General features: G+C 41.0%; 1 protein-coding gene across 2 annotated transcripts in view; it reads right to left on the bottom strand.

Annotated features, from left to right (window-relative positions):
• KCNT2 (potassium sodium-activated channel subfamily T member 2) overlaps positions 1-20313 on the bottom strand; it is a 125820-nt gene that overhangs the window by 5193 nt on the left and 100314 nt on the right. The window contains exons 20-26 of one of the 2 annotated variants that reach the window (XM_059677311.1): positions 20000-20071; positions 16110-16244; positions 12381-12492; positions 9747-9848; positions 8035-8118; positions 7036-7164; positions 4761-5061 (exon numbers count right to left, since the gene is read on the bottom strand). In XM_059677311.1, coding sequence (XP_059533294.1) covers positions 4761-5061; positions 7036-7164; positions 8035-8118; positions 9747-9848; positions 12381-12492; positions 16110-16244; positions 20000-20071 — 935 coding nt within the window. The remainder of the gene's footprint in view (positions 1-4760; positions 5062-7035; positions 7165-8034; positions 8119-9746; positions 9849-12380; positions 12493-16109; positions 16245-19999; positions 20072-20313) is intronic. The other variant, XM_059677312.1, reaches the window with a different exon arrangement.

Here is a 20313-nt window from a genome sequence, read left to right as displayed (position 1 = left end):
GACTCAAAACCGAAGAATGTATTACAGACCAAGGGAGGCAGATCAATACGTAACTGCATGCAATTAATTAAATTAAGTCAATTAATTAATTGACTTTTATAGGCCAATGTAGCTGGCCCGGTAATTTCCTGCCCAGGGGAATACTTGGTATGTTCATCAAATGAGGGCTGCCACTGTGTTTATCTACCTAAAATTCTGTCCCTGGAATAGAAAAGATAATACTTGTAATTATATTTCAAATTGATACCCAGATGGGCCCTATTTTTAAAAATCTGTAAATGAAAGTCCTCATCTTACAAGGTATGTAACTGCAGTAAACTAAATCCATCATCGTATGTCTGCAAAACTTTTACAATCCAAAGATCATCAAATTAATAGTCAAATGAAGAGATATGTTTGGTTGTATATATCCCAAAGTAGATACAAAGCATTGTATTCTGCCATGGGGACAAGGTTGTCAGGCAAAATAGAGAGTGAACTGTGAAATCTGTATTTAAGATTAAAAAGCTAACAAATTTTAGCATGAATAGGTCCCAAAGGTTGCATGGGCCACACTTGTCCTAAACAGTTTTTTGCTGTTTGTCTGAAATTCATATTTCACTGGGAACCCTGTATTTTCATTTGCTAAACCTGTCAATCTTACCCAGGGGAGGGTAGATGGCTGACTCTGGAGATGGAATTCCAGTGAGTGCATACAATGAGCTACTCCAAATAAGGTACAACGCTGACTCAAAGGATATTGTTCTGATATGAGATAACCGGGATCATCTGCCTATACAAAAAGCAATTTGTGTGTGCTTCCTGAGAAGTTCTCCCCTGTGTGGATTTCCACAACTGCTGTACAAAGGAACAGAAATTAATAGGGCCTCCTGGAGACGAAAACATAACATAAAACATAGTACTCTGTGCAGTAGGTCTCGTAGCATACCTCCTTCCCATTTGTCTGGGTACGACTCAAATTTGTGCATAAACAGTGGCAGCGTTACTGAACTTCCTTATATAAACAGCACACGGTATCAAACAGTGGCATTAGGGGGAAAACAAGCTTAACAAACAACTTCTCAGGCAACATCCACACCCATCCTTTCTCCTTGCTTATTCACAGGATGTATTCATTTTTGGTTCTGGGATGAAGTCAGTATCTACTGGGGACTTGGTTTGCCTGTTACAAATGTAAACTGCCTAGCAAATGGAGCGGGTTCCAGCCGTAGACGGAGCGAGTGTGTCAGTAATTTTTATTTTCCTACTCAGGTTTTATCATTCTGAAGATTTTGAGTTTTCCGTGGACTCCAGGAATTGGAGCAAACATTTTACTAAGGAGTTCAATTCAATGACTACATATGCTTTATATGGAGACCTGGGTAATATCATGAAGAGACCACATCACTCCTAGTTCCCATCCCTCACTGACTCCTCCTCAAGGTGAGGTTAATAGAAATTTTAAAAAGTAGCTGAGTTCAAAGCCATCTTCTCCCCTTATCTCTATAGTCCAACACTTTCCAACTTTTTTTTTCTCCACATCATGGAACACATACTCACATTAGGATAAAGGACAAAACTGCTTATGGTGGGCATTGCCATGCTGAGGGATGCCTCTGACCACCTCAGAACCCCCCCCCCCGCCCCGGGGGTTTCTGAAGGTCCAAAGGCTCAGGATCCTGATAAAACACATGACCAACTGATAGCACGCTATTGGACTAGGCATCATCTTTTGGGTAATTCAGTTCTAGACACTCAGCCTCTCATTTAAAAAATAATGCTTCTTTCCTTAACCTTCTAGAAATATGAGTGTTTTCCGGAGTTCTCTTGTCGTCTTTCATCTGGGGTTCCTTCATCTACTCCTACGGCTTTAATCAAAATCTATATGCAGATGACTCTCAGGTCTATGTAAGCATCTCGTTTCTTTCTTCTTGGGCACCAGGCAGCAGCAATCCAGCTTCTTACACAACATCGCCATTGGATTCTTCCAGGCACTCAAATTAATGTATTCTCTCCACCCCAACATACTTGTCTTCTTTTTCTAAGTTCCGTAAGTGTCACCACCTCTTAGACGTTCAAACGAGAGCCCTCGGAAGTCATCTTTTGACTCTTCCCTTTCTCTCTCCTTTGCGTGTCACGGCCAATAAGTCAGGGTAATCTGCTCCTTCTGGATTAGGCCACACCTCCTCAGGGACAGTCAGATTCCGGCTCGTGGTTGAATCAGCCATGATGCGTTGTGTGTAGAGCATGTAGAACATCTCTCATTGGTGAAACACTGCAGGACCCTGACGGCGGTGCAGAAAGTACATGTGGTCTGGTGGAAACGCGCCAAGATATTGAGTCTGAGTCATCCACTGAAGTGCTGATGTGAATGTACAGGTCAGGTGACCCACGGAAATCATTTAAGTCCAGGCCCTGTTGTGTCACCTGTAAGAACTCCATTTGTTCACGCATTCAGTGTGCTGTTACTGGGTTCCTGTGTGTCAGGAAATGTGCAATTTGTTGGGGATACAAAGATGAAAAGATGAGTAAGACAGTCCCTTTTCCTCAAGGAAGGCAGGCAAACGTGCAAAATGCTAATTGTTTTAAAGCACACATCCTCAAGGGAGATGATATTGCTACCAAAGGTGCAAAATTTGTTTTTGAAGTGGGCAAAAAAACCCCACCTCTGATATGTAAAACACTGATAGATACAGTACTTAAATAGACATATGCTAGATCTGTGGTATTAACTGAATGCCAGTTCTGGGCTAAGCACACTATTGTTCATTATCCCCTTTGACATATACAGCAAACCTCTGAGATAGGTGTTCTGAGCTGCACTCCCCAAATGATAGAGGTTAAATGGTTCATTAATTCTACTGGCTGACACTGGAATAGAAGGTCCATAAAGGCAGAGGTCTTATCTTAAGAGGTCATTGCCCCATTCCCATTCTTGGAGTAACGCCTGGATCAGTGCTTGGAGGGTGGCCCAATAATATCTGTTGAGCAACGGATGAATGTTTGAGAATTAGAAATACAGGGAGCACCTGGCCCCCATGATGTGGTAGGTTCCAATTCCTGCTGTTATCTTTATGTGATGGGGCATGTACAGTGCATGGCTTTAGAATGAATGGATGGGTCTGTGGATAGATAGATGGATAGAATGAACAAAAAGAGAAAGAAGAGAAGTGTAAAAAGGCAGGCTGTACCCTTTCTTTCTTTCTGTAAGAGTGAGTGTGAGAATTACATTAACAAATTTATACTAAAAATTATAGAGTATAACTAAATGATAGAAGTGTTATTAGCAGAAACATAACATGTTCCCTGGTGATTCTCCCACGCAGTTAGTTGGTGCGTTTTTGTGTCTCTCAGAGCCCAGCTGTGATCCGCCTCACTGCCTCCAGCACTCGTGGGGGTTATTATGATTTTCATGAAACTCAGCTGGACCTGGACAAACAGTCATTTACTAGAACTTTCCAAAAGAAGAGACTGTAGCTGGATAACAACTAACAATTGGACACATAAATATAGGACTATAGTTCTATGAGAAATACGATCATACTTAATAAATTGGCAATGAACTACTAACATTATTTTTAAAAGAAAATCATTGTTCCCTTTTAATGTGCTTCCTAATGTAAGACTCTGTTTGATCATCCTAAAATTATGGGTCATGAATGAGTCCACATTTAAGTAGGAACAACACAATGAACAACCAATGAATCAGGGCCATAAGGAGTAATGAAAAGTGTTCAAAAAGCATCTCACTCTGTTCCTGGCAAAGAGTGGGAACTCAGTAAATGTTTTCCCTTTCTCTTCAAAGACACACAGCTCACCTCTTCTAAACTCTAACCGTATCGTTGAAAATCGCTCCCTGTGGGCATTGCTTCAAGCTGAGACTTTCATAGTAAAGGTGATATGCGGGCACATACGGACTGCATCCTGTTTATCCTTAACTGCACGAGGCTGCCATTATCGGGACTTCTGGTATACCCAGGTCGCATGTGCAACAAAACGGAGCCCTTGGCATTTGGGCTTCCTCTAAGTTGACTGAATTTCTTTTTAAAATAACATTTACAGAGTAATAAGGGATGTATTTAAAAATTACCTTTGCATTACTTATTTAGGCTGTGCCAAATGGTCTATATCGCAACCGTAGATCAGCACAGAAGCCTACCACTGAGACAGATGGAGGTCAAGCAGCATTTGAGCTTTACATTATAGGCTTTGAAGACATTTTATTTCTGGACAACAAAAACCTAAACAAATTTTGTAGGAACATTTGGTGTGTCTATAGCTAGTACATTTAGTTACTTACCAAAGCCTCAAATTCAGTTTATTCCAGACTGTAGAATAAGATGTGGTATATGTGTGTGTGTGTGTGTGTGTGTGTGTTTGTGTGTGTGTGTGTGTGTGTAAGCCAGACACTGGAGCCAGACAGAACAGAACATAAATCTCAGTCATGCTATTAACAAACTAATTAGAAAAGTTATTTGACTGAGATTCCTTAGGTCTAAAATGGAAGAGTCTTTGTGAAAATTAAAATGGAGATAATTCATCTAATGTATTCATCACAGTGCCTATAGAGAACTAAGCAAATACTTAAAACTTTTAGCACTTTCACTTTATTATCATCATCAGAATTTTCCGGAAGCAATTCGAGACATGCCACTAGTCCCGTCAACTTGACCTCTGAACCAAAAATGTGATTCTCGACTTACTAAAGGAGAACCAAGGCTACAACGACTAAGGGCCAGCAATCACAAGTCCATAGCATACAATATTTTGAGCGAGCATACCATATCCCACTGTAGAAAGACCCAAGTGTTTCATTCTATTTTTCACAAGTTCAGCAAGCTCTTGTCTCTCTGACCTCCTGTAGAGGTTCAGTCGCTGCTGCGTTATTTTCTCAGCTGTTTTACCAGAGTGTCTGGGACCTTTTCTGCTCAGCCTTCGGGCCCACTGCATGCTCTTTCTCCTCAGCAGGGGGTGGTCCGACTGGTCGCTGGACGTGGAGTTGCGGTGGTTGCCTCGGTGATGACCTTGGTCCTTGCAGTCTTTGGTGTCTTCCCATTCCTCCACACTGATTGATATTTGAGACTTGAAAGGAAATGGACATTGAGAATTAGACATTTTAGGGAACGGTGTTAGCCTGGGGCTCTGTGACTGTTTGCTCATGCCTTGATATTATCGTGTAACTCATGAGAGTTTTCACAGGAAGAGCCAAGTCACAGTCATTGATATTAACTTAGCATTACTAAATAACTACTATTAGAAAATATGTTCTTTTGGAATGATATATAAACCAGATAAAAATTTCTTTGCATCCTCCAATCCAAGTTTTTATGAAATGATTTAATTTTTCCATATCAATTTTTTTTATCAAATGATTGTTAACATAGAGTTGTTTGAAACCACAAAAGACATGAGGTATTTTGTAACTTTATTCAAATAAAGTCCATGTAGTGGATATTTCTAAATCTACCACACATAGTTCACATGAAATTTAAATAAGATTATGAAAACTGTTTTGTTCTTGGAATGAATAATATTTTAACATTTATTAAGGTATTGCCTTTCTAAAGATGGCATTGGAATGTACTTTATAAAATATGGTTTTTTTAAAGTCCCTCATACAACCCAGAAGAAATAAAAAAGCACTTTTTAATTCATGCATTAATTATTCACCACATCAAATGTTTTCTGATTAAGATATTAAGAAATATTTCAGGAACTCTTTGAAGCTTTCTAAGTGAAAACATGTTGTAAATATTAACATTTCACAAAGGTAGTCTAGAATCACAAATACAACTGAAACCGGGCTGTTCTCCGTATGAGGGGAAAAAACTGAACAAACTCATACAGTCCATTGTGATGGGCTCTTTCACGATTAAATCTGATCATTAAGTAAGAAGCTCTCCTTGGATGCTAAGCCCTAAAAAACAAAAACTCCCTGCTTTCAGATGGTTGCTTTTCATACCAGGAGGTCATGTGAAATGCCACGCCCATCAAGCGAAGGTGTGACTCTCTAAGAGCATGGGCCTGTGCAGACCTACAGCTCCTGCCCTTGCCCCAATTACAATTCAATTGAACTGCGTGAGGATTGCTTGGCTGCAGTAAGGGATACTGTTTTTCTGACACAGTGAGGACACACAAAGGACACATAACCATCCATGAGCCTGCTGCCTCTCCCCTTCCCTGGACGCAGTCTCAGCGCCAGCTACGCCAGGCCTGTGTTGCTCCTTTCAGAATAATAGAATTCAAATTGCCAATTGAAGTTAGGGCAGGAGGCGATCCAACAAATCCTTTCAAAGTGAATATAAATCACGGAGGCTCAGGCAATGCCTCCCTCACACACATTACCTCGTGGCAGGCTAGGGAATTATCTCATGCTTAAACTCAATGGAAAATAGGGATATTTATCTACCTTCCTATTTGAAAACAGCACTGTATCCGAGTGATATAAAAATGAGTTAGTTCACCTGCATATCTTCATGGTAAGAGAGCATTTTATTAGCACATTTTTAGAAACCTTATTTTAGCTATTAGAATTGAAGTCGGAAATACTACAAATTTTAACACCATGGTTTTGCAATAGTGGATACCATTTAGGTCTTAACTTCCTCTAGTCTCACCTACTTGATACTGTCTCTTCTGTGGAAGTGAACAGCATGAACCCTTGAGTCATATCTACCATCAGAATAGGATATCAATCTTTGTTCGGTCATTTCAGTTTATATGGACTTAGTAAGCAAAATGAAAACATATTCATTCCTTCATAGCTGAGCACTTGTCTTGTAGAGTTTTGTCCATCACAATCTTAAATGTATTTGGTGTGATCTTTCTCGTCCTAAGTCTCTGTAATAGTTTGATTTCCTACAAATATGTGGAAATAATCATCTCGCCAGAGCAAATACTCAAAATATTCTGTTCCTATAATGTCACTTGTCCTTCAAGGCATGAAACCATAACCTAGTAAATGTTTTAAGGGAGAGGTTTGCGTCTCTTCTGATAGGGCTGGCTGCCTTCGATCGGGTTACACGTGAACGCTGGAATATTTTGATAGTCCCAAACCTCAGACGTAGCGAGCTTCTGAGATTCGGTCCTGTAGATCCCTATGGGGACGTCTCCGCTGGAGGAACACAGCTTCTGATAGAGCCGGGCATACGTTCTGATCCAGAGGTCCTCCTCGGTGATCTTTATCTGGAACACAGGGATTATTGACATCTCAGCTGCTTAAGAAATAACAACCTGGTGGTTATTTTTTCACTTCTTACGGGTGGAAATTGTTGATATCTTGAAATCTCAACATGCCTTTTCGTAAGTGCTCACTCACCTGTGTGTTAAACTTATTGAAGGCACCCCATCGCGCCTTATTCCTGGGGCTCACCCCAACCTGATAAAGCAGCCAGTCAACGCGGGGCAGGATGACATTGGATTAGCTCAATCTCAGGAGACAGCGGTCACTGGTGTCAGCTGGGACTTGTTGGAAAAGCCGTGGAGACTGTTTTAAATGGTGTGATAACCAGAGGCTGCTGCTGGGGCTTAGTGGACAAGGTCTGCTGCTGCTGAAACTCTTAACGTACAAAGGACACGCCAGCACAAAACAGAATTGTCCATCCCGAGTTCTACGAACACCCACGTTGGGAAAGACCTTAGCAGGATGAGCACAGGGCTCACAGCGGGGGGTACACATTCTAGTCCTTTGTTAATCTTCAATTTGAATTGTTGGCAAGTCACACCTTAAATACACGTGGACACCGTATACTCTTTTACAAACAATTACAATTCAATTGAACTGCGTGAGGATTGCTTGGCTGCAGTAAGGGATACTGTTTTTCTGACACAGTGAGGAAAAACACCTGTTCTGAATTCTGAACAGCTATTGATCTTCATTATTAACTTCAAATAACGTTTTCCCTTGAACTTTTCCTAAGGAATTTTTAAAAACTTTTTTTTGAGCACATATTAGGGGGGAAACGGCCTAGAAGAATAAGCCTAAGTACATTATCATTCAACTTCAGACTGTTTATCGGAACCATCCATCTTTTATGCCAAAAATGATTAACTTACAGAACAAAGGAAGCCCGATCCCGGGATAGTGTCCAATCCCAGCAGGAGTCTGGTGATGGAAATCATATAATCCTTCACAAACGACTGCGATACAAACAAGATGATGAAATGTGTGGACTGGCCAAGTGTGAGCATCATATCACTGCTAACAGGCTGTTTCTCCTGACACATCAGGAAGCCTCCATTAAACAGGAAGTGAAAAATATATCCAGTGAGTGGCCTAAATACACATGTCCAGTTAGCTGTTCATAAGGAGACATGGAAATATTTATTCTCAAGAATATCTCGATATGCTTACATTTTATTCATATTGGTAGACATGATAAAAAACATTTTTAGATTTTTAACAAAGAAATGAGTTGAATTAAAATAGAGAATGTCATAAATACATGGAAGAACTAATATTTGCAAGGAAATATAAACGTTTTACAGATTAAGCTCTATTCTAGTAGAATAATTTTCTAATATTTCAGTAACTCTAAATATTAATGAGTTCATAGTTTAGTAGTAAATATTATCAGACTCTATGTGCTGACATATAAGATATATTTTGATATGTTGCCAGAACACTACTCAGTAGTGAGAGCATTCGTAATGCTTCCTACGTCTTTGATTTAGTCTTAGCTGTGGGTGAAATGCAAACACATTTCACCATGACATGTACAAACATTCAATCAATTAAATGAAACTAGAGGCCCAGTGCACAAAATTCGGGCAAGGAGCTCAGCCCTTGAAACCCCGGCTTCGTCCGGAAGTTGGGACAGTCATTCTGCCACTTGGTCTAATTAGCATATTAGCTCTTTATTATATAGGATTAGCTCTTTATTATATAGGATGACTGCCCTCAGTTTGATCTTCAACTACTAAAATTGGAAAAATAATCATCTAGTTATTCCGCATAGCAAAGACTTTTGAAAAGTGATGCCTTTTAAATAAATCTACTAGACTATTTTATTAAATATATTTGTATTGACATCAGAGAGGAAGGGAGAAGTAGAGAGAGAATGAAACATCAATGATGAGAGAGAATCATTGATCAGCTGCCTCCTGCACACCGCACACTAGGGATCAAGCCCACAACTTGGGCTTGTGCCCTAACCAGGAATTGAACTGCAGCCTCCTCGTCAACACTCAGCCACTGAGCAATTAGCATATTAGCTCTTTATTAACCACTGGACAGGCTAGACTACTTTCTTGATTACTCATTTATTTTACTGATGCTGGTATAAGAAAACTAAACTCTTCCATCCAGACGAGAACATAAGAAGACATGTCCATTCCCTATGTTCAGGCCAACGAAATGGTTGATCATTTTATTGGCACCAATTTGATACCTTATCGCAAGAAAATACATATTATAAAAAAGGCAGCTTTTTTAACTTAGTGATTTTTTCTTAGATATTTTTTGGTCTAGTAATATGAATGTAGCAACATTAAATTGCCAAAATAACACAACAACAACCTTGTAGGACCCTGGTATTAAAGCATGCCTAAAAAATATTTCTGAGGTTATTCTGAAAAATAACATTTCTCTTACAAAATGTTTCATTAAATTTTATGTCATCAAGTCCATGAAATAAAATATTGAATTACTTTCAGAGCCTAAGTCAAGTTAACAGCTCCATGAGAAACACCCGATACAATATTTATTTAATAAAATCTCAGTGAAATAGAAAAGTACACATTTTTAGAGAAAGAGAATTCTCACATACCTGGTAGAGAAGCGTATCCAGCATGCTGATGCTGAACACCCGCCCGGCAGCAAAGGGCAGCCGGAACATGAAGGCCAAGTTTGAACCTCTCTCTCGTTCTTTCTGTCCAGAAATTTGAGATAGAAACATTTGTGAGCGTTCCATATTTTACATTTTTCTTCTTTTTTAAAAATATATTTTTATTGATTTCAGAAAGGAAGGGAGAGGGACACAGAAATATCAGTGAGGAGAGAGAATCATTGATCAGCTGCCTCCTGCACGCCCCACACTGGGGATGGAGCCCGCAACCCGGGCATGTGCCCTGACCGGGAATCGAACTGTGACCTCCTGGTTCATAGGTCGATGCTCAACCACTGAGCCATGCTGACCGGGCCGTATTTTACATTTTTCTGCCTAGTTAAATTTTCCTGATAACATGTGAAGAACATATTCCGATTGTATGATTCTTAGCTATGACTGTGATGACGTCATTCATAAGTTATATTTTGAATATGTAACAAGGTATTCAGCTCATCATCCATGCTCCGTAAACATTTATTGGCCTGAGTTTAAATGCGGATTCTGTAAAATTTTGCCTTATTGCTCTCACTTCTACATCTTTGCCTGTTTCTCCCAGAAGCTAGCTAGTTCCATTGGAATCATGTTGCTCTGCCGTTCACACTATAAAGTGATACATGGTTCGCAGACATGAGGGTTTGCATTCTGACACCGATCCTCTGCCATTAGCCGGGTGTCCTCAATTCAGTTCAATCCTGCCACTAACTACCCAGAGTTGGCCCAGCCCACCAGACTGCCCCTGTGCCCATCGCCCTTCTGCCAGCCAACTGCACTCCCATCCAGCCAGCTGCAAATTCAGGGCCTCCCACATTCCCTCCAGGTTCAAGGAGCTGCAGTTAATTATTATCATTTTATTGTAGAGAATGCAAATCAGGAACAAATGAAAAGATACATCTGGGCAGGTCTGAGTGACACTCTTCTCTCAGGTCAATGTGTGCGCTGAGCAGAACAATCTCCAGTCCTCCTCCTTCAGAGCTTTTAGCGAAGTGTCACGACTTAGGCATAATTAATGAGATCATTAGCCATGTGACTAAGCTCAATCTCCAGGCCCTCTCGCCTCCCTGGAGCTGGGGGTGGGGTGAGAGGCTGAACTGTTCAACCTTCTAATCATGTGGGTCGTTTTTCCTGGCAACCAGCCTCATCACTAAGCTACCTAAGGGCCCCTCCAGGACCTGCCTGCTTAGCCGCAAATCAGTCATGATTGAAAGGTCTGAATAACAAAAGTGACTCCTGTCACTCAGGAAATTCCAAGGGTTTTTTGAAGCTCTGTGTCAGGAACGAGGGACAAAGACCGAATCTATTTTTCTGATGATAATACCCCCTATTCATCTCACATTTTCATCACTTCGCCTCGTCCATCAGGGTGTAATTACCATATGATTGCTGGGGTGGAATTGTCGTCATCACTGGGGAATGGTGATGGTTCGAAAGCAATTTTAAAGGAAGTGGTCTTGAAGCAAATTGTGCCATAAGCATGAATAAAAGACTATTTTATGAAATGCATTGAAACAAGAGAAATGAGATGCGTCGAGAGGGAAATGAGATGGAAATTTCTGTTTTCGCGATTATTGTCTTCCTCGTCTCTGTGGCATTATTACTTGTCACATTTCCCCTCTCCGCTGAGCTTCGTTACCAGGAGTGTCAAGGACGCCACATGACCAATGACCAAGCGTGGGGCATGTTACTGGGAAAACAGTGGCAGGAACTGTAATATTCCTGAGAAGAAGAAGAATGTCGTACAAAACGACCCAGCAACAAAAGGTGGGCCACACCAAAAGGGCGGGCCAATGAACAGGAAAGGCAAGCAGAACCATAATGTTCAGGAAATGTCCTGAGAGGCGTGACAAATCTGAAGAAAACAGTGTGAGATACTGCAATTTGAAAAATAATATAAAGGCCCGGCCGGTGTGACTCAGTGGTTGAACATCGACCCATGAACCAGGAGGCCATGGTTAGATTCCAGGTCAGGGCACATGCCTGGGGGTTGTGAGTTGAGTCCCCAGTAGGGTGCGTGCAGGAGGCAGCTGATCCATGATTCTCTCTCATCATTGATGTTTCTCTCTCTCCCTCTCTCTTCCTCTCTGAAATCAATAAAAATATATTTTTTAAAAGAAAAATAACATAAATGGAGCCACTTCAAAATGGAGTGAGTATACACATTCTTGTTACACATAATTCTGCTATAAATCATGCTTTTAATTTATGATTAATGATGATAGAATAAGATATTCCATTATATTCACTTATGATAGAAATAGTTCAAATCCATCAATTCACATTTAAAAATAAATCTATACATTACCATTTTATCCCCCACATAGGACCTCAAAGCAGCATTATTGTTTTTATTATTTCACTAGAGGCCCGATGCACGAAATTCGTGCAAGAGTAGGCCTTCCTTCCCCCGGCTGCCAGCACCAGCTTCCCTCGCAGCCCCAGCTTCATCAGGAAGGACGTCCGGAATGACGTCCAGAAGGACATCTGGTCTAATTAGCATATTGCCCTTTATTATTATAGATGGCAGTTCTTTCTATATAGAAATTACTCTTCCAACCAAAATGGTTAAATGCGACTTACCTTCTCCAGTTTGGAAAGGGCCAGGGAGTAGCAGTCTTTGGCTCGGAACTGCATGAACCTCATGTTGGCGGGGTGAGTCAGCTCGGTGATGATGCTGAGACTGGAAAACAGCCTGCATATCGAGGAAACGTGCGCATTACACCGACAATGCCACACGGTGCTTTAACCACCAGGCCGAACCCGTATCTTGATTCAGACACGAGAACTGACTGGAAATATGCAGGATGTAAACAGCCCGTAAATGGCTCAAAAACAACACCTTTCTCCAGCTGCTCCTTCTGCAGATGCGTTTACTTCCGTGCCCCAACACGGATGCAGGCGCCTTCTAGGGGGCGACACTTCTTGTAAGAGGGGAGCCCTCTCTGAGCTCCCGTGCCACGGTGAGTTCATACCCGTCCTCGGCTCTGACTCCCTGATCTGAGTGATGAGTGGCCAGAACCTGTCACTGACCCCAGGGAGGCTGGGCCTGCTGCCTCTGGGCAGCCGAGGTGTCTGTTCCCTGACTACCTGCCCCTCCCGTCTGTCTCCACTGGGCCTCAGTCACCATCTCAGTTAAGACACTAGCAAATTCTTAAAAATACACACTTTCAGGGTTGTCTGGGAAACTGTATGCCCTCTTGGTGACCTTAGTGGACACGTAGTTGAGCCTCACCCGGTCAGAGTCTTTGACAACTACGGTATCAGGTGTTTCATGAAATCCACCCTTTATAGGAAGAAACAGCCTGCGTATCAAGGAAACGTGATTATATTTTATTTCTTCACTTCTGTTTTGAGAACAGATATTATCATATTTCTTGATCTCAGTCAGCTGCAATAATTTGATTGAAATATCAGCAAAACAAAGACTTCTTTTGCTGATTTTTTAAGGTTAAAGATAGAATTTGTTCAGACCTTCAGTGTTTGCAATAGTTTTGTAACCTTGGGCCGGTTACGGAAGCTCTGAGGCTCAGGTTCTGTGAAGGTGGGTTGTTGTCAAGCTTAACGATGCTGTTTCGGAAGGACTTAGCTCACGGTCACACACCATCCTCACTGGCTCTTAGCGGCGGCGGTGTGACACTTCCCTAGCTCGTTGCCTTTTTTTTTTCTCTCGCGTTGCTATTTCTGCTTGAAATGCACTTTCTTTCCTCCTTACTTTCTCCATCTTTTGAGATCCCAACCATTGCTTCAGGTTCCTCTCAGATCTAATTGAGATGAAGTTTGCTCCAGGTCAGAATCATTCTCTCCACGCTGGCACCTTGGTGTTTGAGTTTTATGAGTTATGACACGTCTTGAACTCTGGTGGGTTTTATCCACACGTTAGCTCTCCTGCCAAATTGTGACAGTCAGTGTCTAATAGTGTGTCTGTTTCTTTAATTATAAATCTTTGGCACAATAGATAATTTCCCAATTTCATTTGTGCACTTTTTGTTTAGGAGAGAAAAGTCTTGATGAAGAGGGTGCTACCATAGAACTAGTTTAGCTAGAAACACCGTCTCATCTGTATTCTTTCAGAAGCTCTTTGTTCTTACTCAGAAGTCACCAAAGAGAACAAATTCGATAAAAGCACATTGCCCCCCCCCCCCCCCCCAGGAACTATTGAAAAATGAGAGGAGTGGCCCTAATAGGAAAAAATATCCATTGGCTTTTGGGCCGGCATAGCTCCATCTGGTAAACCCAGGAAATGCGTCTATGTGCCCAATCTCAGACCATCTGGGAGTTCCAAAAGTATTTCTTTAAGAAATATTTTAAAAGAACAGTGTCACCGTGGAAATTAATAAAGCAAACTTTGACGACTAGTAAAATTGGGATGTGAACGCCCTGTAGAGGGAGCTCTCACACTGTACACAGCTTGGCCATTACACCAAACAGTAAGACCATGTGAACAACCAGTTTAGTTCATTCAGTTACACCCAATAGAAAAGGAAAGCTTTGGTCTACAAGGTCTAAAAATATATATAAAGTGAAATCCTTGCCTTTAAATTAGACTCTGTGGCCCAATAGAGGGAACTACACATGTTCACAATTTACCAGGCCGTACATATTGTGCTAGGGGTGATAAATGTGACTATATGTTCACAGATTAAGTAGCGTCAAACACAAGTGAACAGAGAGCTCGTGAGAAACATCTGGAACACTGCTGAGATATGAGACCAGAGAAGAGATTTATGGGAAAAACAGAGCTGCAGACAAATGAATATTTATTTCGTCCTTTGGGAATTTTTCTTTGAGAAATACAGCTTTTCATCTTTCATATATATAGTTCTAAATGGTTAAATCTGTGCTTACTTGGATACTATAATCCTCTTCTAACACATGATATCAAATATAAGTATACACATGTGTGGCCAGATATTTTGAGGTCTTCGGAAGAGTAGGTGATAATATGATTAACCAGGTCATTTCCTTAATATGTGCAGGTGAAATTAGGACAACAAAATTTATGGGGTGTGCCTGTTCTTATCTGTATGAATAAGCCGTAACCATTTATGCTTTTTAAACTGAAAAACTGAACATATTATCTAAGTCTGCCACCTAGTGAAAACCTAGAACTGTTAAGTAAGACTTAAATAATAAAATGTTTCATTGCAGTGCATTTTATATTTATAACGTATTGCTTATATTCCATTATAATAGCTTATATTTAAACATTTAAATACCTAGTAGATTTAATTAGGTATATTTAAAGTGCTAATGCTATTTCTGAGCCTTAAGAAGACCTACATACTTTTTGCCTGTAGAACATTTTAGATATTAAATGACATAATCAGTCTCTTTTCCCTAGGAACTAGGCTCATAATAAAGCAATAATGTAATTGAAAAATAATATAGTTTGTTCTACTTAAAACTTGTCTACAATTAATTTATGCTCTGACTCAGTGATGTTGAGTATCATTGTAGAGAAGTGTCAAATATCTATGGCATAGTTCTCTGCCTGAATTAATTCATTCAGTAAATAGCTTTGACAAGCCCAGTTATGCTAACCAATATAAAGATGAAAAACAGACCATCTACTGTCTGTCACCGGCCACTGGGAAAACTCTGGGGCTAGCTGCAATTGTGTATTAAAGCAAAACAGATAGATGACCGTAGTGGGAATTCCTGCCCGGATGAGTTTAATTAACAAAGACAGGAAATTAGTGAGGATAATAAGGTTAGACTTAGCTCTAACATGGGTACATTACCTGTCCACAGCCTTGTAATCTTTAATGCCTAGTTACCCAGGATGTAAATGCATACCTTTGGCCATGGCTGGGCATAAAACCAAAATTAGCGCACAGGGTCCATCCCAAATGATGACCGCGCATGATGTTTTAGAATTTGTTATTGTTAAACTATAAAAGGACACAGATTTGTTATTCTATTTTAATTGATTTCAGAGAGGAAGGGTGAGGGAGAAATAGAAACATCAATGATGAGAGAGAATCATTGATCGGCTGCCTTCTGGACGCCCCCTACTGGGGATGGAGCCCACAACCCAGGCCTGTGCCCTTGACCGAGAATCAAACCCTGACCTCCTGGTTCACGGGTTGAAGCTCAGCCACGGAGCAGTGCCGGTTGGGAGGTGTTAGAAGTTTAATGTCTCACAGTTCTGATCAACCACTGGGAGCGACACCAGTCTTCGTTTTTGGGTCAAATGAGTGAAGACCTCAGTGAAAGGGTCTGGTGTCCTTCCTTCCGCCCAGAGGGAGGGGCCGCGTCTCACACTGTGGAGCCGGAGGCCACGGGCGGGCCGGGCTGGGGGACATTTACCTGAAAAGGGTCTGCACGTTGACGATGGTCTTGGCGTCGGCCATGTAGTCCTCCTCGGCGCTCATGGTGCTCTCCTTGTCCACGACCACCATGTTGGCAGCGAAGGTCACGCCGCACCTGAGTAAGTCATCCAGGCTTTGGCGGAAATCAACAGAGAAAAAGGCCCGTCAGTGAGTCCCAGGACGGGAGCGGCGCTCACACACGGCGACGGACCCCCGTGCTAGCTCGGTCCCCCCACAGCTGGCTTCCTCCGCGGTGCGCCCTGGCCCGTGTTCGTGGGGATGATCAGACAGTGCTCTCCACTGATCTGAGAGCTGTTCCATGTTGGAACTCTTTATGTTTCATTAGATCTCAGCAGTCTCAAAGCATATGCATTAAGGATATTTAATAAGACTTATTAATTATATTAAGAAAACATGGACAACACCCATTTGGCAGTCACAGGGTAATAGCACATGTTAACATTTTGTTTGTACGGTTCGAATACTATTTCAAAGACACGTGTCTATTTTTCATCCGTAAGATGCCTTTGTGAAGAGTGAAAATGAATGCTGATGTTCATGGAGATGGTCGAGCCTGATAAAGATACATACACCTGGGAAATGTTTCTTTTAAAATTTCTGTTATTTCTTTCTGTAGGGCTATCTGTTAGAGGTTGGAACCATAAATACATAAATAGTGCTACTCAAGACTCGTGTTTAGGTAGCCTAAAGCAGTGATGGCGAACCTATGACACGCGTGTCAGAGGGGACACGCGAACTCATTTTTTTGGTTGATTTTTCTTTGTTAAATGGCATTTAAATCTATAAAATAAATATCAAAAATATAAGTCTTTGTTTTACTATGGTTGCAAAGATTAAAAAATTTCTGTATGTGACACGGCACCAGAGTGAAGTTAGGGTTTTTCAAAATGGTGACACGCTGAGCTCAAAAGGTTCGCCATCACTAGCCTAAAGTTTTGGAGGTGGCGGCTGAATAACCTGATTTCTTTGGTTGCGTTAAACAAGGGTGCTAGCCTCACATACACGTTCTTGCAGGTTAAGATAGAGTCAGCCTTTTCCCAGGCTGACTTTGCCTCGCATTCAGTGAGAAGAAAATGTTACCCTGAAACCTGAAGCTAGAAAAGCGCTCTCCTGTTGTCTCTGTTTCATATGAACTAGAAAAACAGGCTGAATGGGCTGAGAGGCCACACGCGAGTGAGCGTAACAGGGTGCTCGGTGCGGAGTTGCTGGAAGTCAGAGAAGAATCGGGCTGATTTGCACAGCTTCTGACTTAAAACAGCGAGTGTGAAACTTAAAGAGCAGCAGTTCCTTTCGGATTCATCAGCGGCAGTCAGCTGCCTGGAGATCTTTTCCAAGTGCGCGATGGCGGGTGAATTAGCCGGGTTGGAGGGAAGTGTTTTCCCCACGGGAAGGCAGGGTTTCTTACTCTGCGATATGGGAGAGGGTATTACCAAAGCTTCGAGTCCAAGACCCCCAGGGGCGGTCCAGAAAAAAGAGGTGAGAGGGCCCAGGACTCTATCAGCCAATCAATATGATGACTGAGCAAAATCCCTACCAGTACTTTACTTAGATGTTCTTTTTATCTAGGAAATTCATCATAATTGGTCTTACATCTATCAAAGTGCATTGAAGAAAGAAAGAAGCCAGTGAAAAATGAATGCGGCCTAGTCCCTATGGACTGTAAAAGTTATGCCTTAGATCATATGCCTTCAACCCGCCTTATTAGCATTTTAAATCACGTTCTGAAATTTCAGCTCTTAAAATCTTTTCTCCACCATTAAAAATAAAAATCTCCATTATTATTATACAGGAGAAGGAAAAGAGAGGTAGTGGAAGGTGAGTTTGACTACAAAAAGATGTATGGGTAGAAGTTATGATAGGAAAGATGACTATTTCATCAGCAATTAATCAGTGAAATTGAAATTTGACCAAAATTCCCCTAGGAGAGAACCTGTGCTGGAAAGCTAGTCCCTATGCCTGAAAATAGTTAATTCCACACTCAACATACTGGCTGCTGCTGTTCACATGTCATCTTGGCAAATAATGTTAGTAATTATTATTAAATATGAGTTTAAATGTATCGAAACAATTTATAAAAATCAAATGGCATTTCTGAAACATTTTTGTTATGTTTTAATTTTATCATTTTTATATTAACTTAATATTGCATTATATTCTTGCTTCCTTTTTTTAACTAGGCTGCCAAATTTTTTTTTTAATTCTTTATTGTTTATAGTATAATATGGGTCTCTTTTTTCCCCCCATTGCTCCCCTATCCCCCACCCAAAGCACAAGCCCTCACCCCCCCTGGTGTCTGTGTGCATTGGTTTTGCTCATACGCATGCATACAAGTCCTTTGGTTGGTCTCTTACCCCCTCACCCCCCCCCTTCCCTCATAGGATGTACAGTCTGTTGGATGCTTCTCTGTCTCTGGTTCTAGTTTTGTTCTTATCATACTTTGTCTCCCTCCACACCCTGCCAACAAAGTTACCTTCAAGCGTGGCTGTTTTGCACAGTTCGGCCACCAGATGGCAGCCGAAGAGAGAAGTCAGTATGGATGAAGAAAGTTCCAGCAATCTAATGGGCAAAGCGTCCCTTTCTAGCTGCTCTAGGACTTCCTTTCAGGGAGAACTAGAAGGTGAATGTTAGAGTCTAAGGGAGTGTCTGTGAGTGTGTTGTAAGTCATTTGAAGGTTTAAAATTGTGTTTTTAAGAAAAATCTCAAACAGAAGCGAAAGAGAATAGAATTTAGTGAACCCCCAGGGACCATTCACCCAGCTTCAATAATTATCAGCTTCAGTAATTATTCTCCTTCATCTCTCATAGGAATTAGATGCTCTCAGTTCTTCTTCTCACATACATACTGTTACAGAAGAAGAATTCGTGTCAGAGGTACATAGGCAAAGACGGATGGGCGGTTCATTCTCCTTTAAATAGCCTGTTCTTCCCATGAATTCTAAGTGAATACTATCACTTCAGAGAAACATTACTAGTGACAAAATGTGGGACATGTTCATGAGTTTAAGTAATTTTCATATATCTATCTACATTTTAGTTCCTTGGTATTACGACAACCGGTCCTGTAAGTTTTGTTTTTTTAGAATGGAGGCTAAATATATGTCACTCTGTTTGGTCTTCAGTGTACCCACAGCCAATAAATACTTTCAAAGTTACAGAACTATTTTTTTCAACAGGGCAAAACATAAGCATGAAACTCTCAATTGAGAAAGTTAAACATTTTATTTTGAAGCCTCTGGTTGACATTTTTTTTTAAATAAAAAATTAACACGTTATAGGAATATTAGTTGTTATTATCTTTTAGTTCTTATATTTTTATAATGTCATATTCAAGTGTGTAAAATAATTAGTATTTTAATATGGAAGCATTGCACACATTTGACCTTTTAATTAACAAATTTTTAGAAATTATGAGCTCAGATATATGTTACTAGAATGAATTCTTGAGGAAATGCTCCAATTTATAAGTCTGACTTAAAATGAGCATTTCTGAATTATTTGGAAGGTTTCCTGAAGTTAAGATAAAGGTATTGATGCATCACAACGCTGAGCCTTTGGGTGTTCCTCAACCAGATATCAAAAGCAATAATGCTGTTGCTGTAGACAACACAGAACCGAGACAACTTTAGAAACTTGGCAAACATCAACAAAATCGACATGCAGCAAAATTGGCTTCAGTTCAACCACAGAGGACCGCTTAGGAAGCTGGACTACACGATGAACACCACACAAGACCGTAAGCTCTACATGCGGGATACGTCATCTACGTGAAACTACATGGCCAAGTCCACTCATCATGCAACACGGCCACAGCACAGGACGAACCACGGGACACCACGCCAGTTAGCGTGCCACGGACTTTGCCACCTACTTGTCAATAGAGCCCACCATGTAGTAAACCATTGGGAACCAACAGATTGCATCCAGAAAATGGATATCTGGCCTGCGTGGCAGATGGGTTACAAAACGAAACACAAGGTCACAACAGGGGCCACGCCACCAGGGAAAGGAAGTGGACTTAGTTTGCATTTCCAAAACCAACACCATGGACAAGATTAATTTTAGGTGCTTCCCCCCACCCTTAATAGTCATTAGCAAGTGTCATTTGTACTCTTGATGAGTAATATAATGCAATCAGTGTTATGAAAACAAATGTTCTGCTTTCTGAATCAGAAACATGATGGC

The sequence above is a fragment of the Myotis daubentonii genome, chromosome 20, assembly GCF_963259705.1.
Source record: "Myotis daubentonii chromosome 20, mMyoDau2.1, whole genome shotgun sequence".
In the NCBI taxonomy this organism is placed as follows: domain Eukaryota; kingdom Metazoa; phylum Chordata; class Mammalia; order Chiroptera; family Vespertilionidae; genus Myotis; species Myotis daubentonii.
This window is presented reverse-complemented; position numbering and strand designations above follow the sequence as displayed.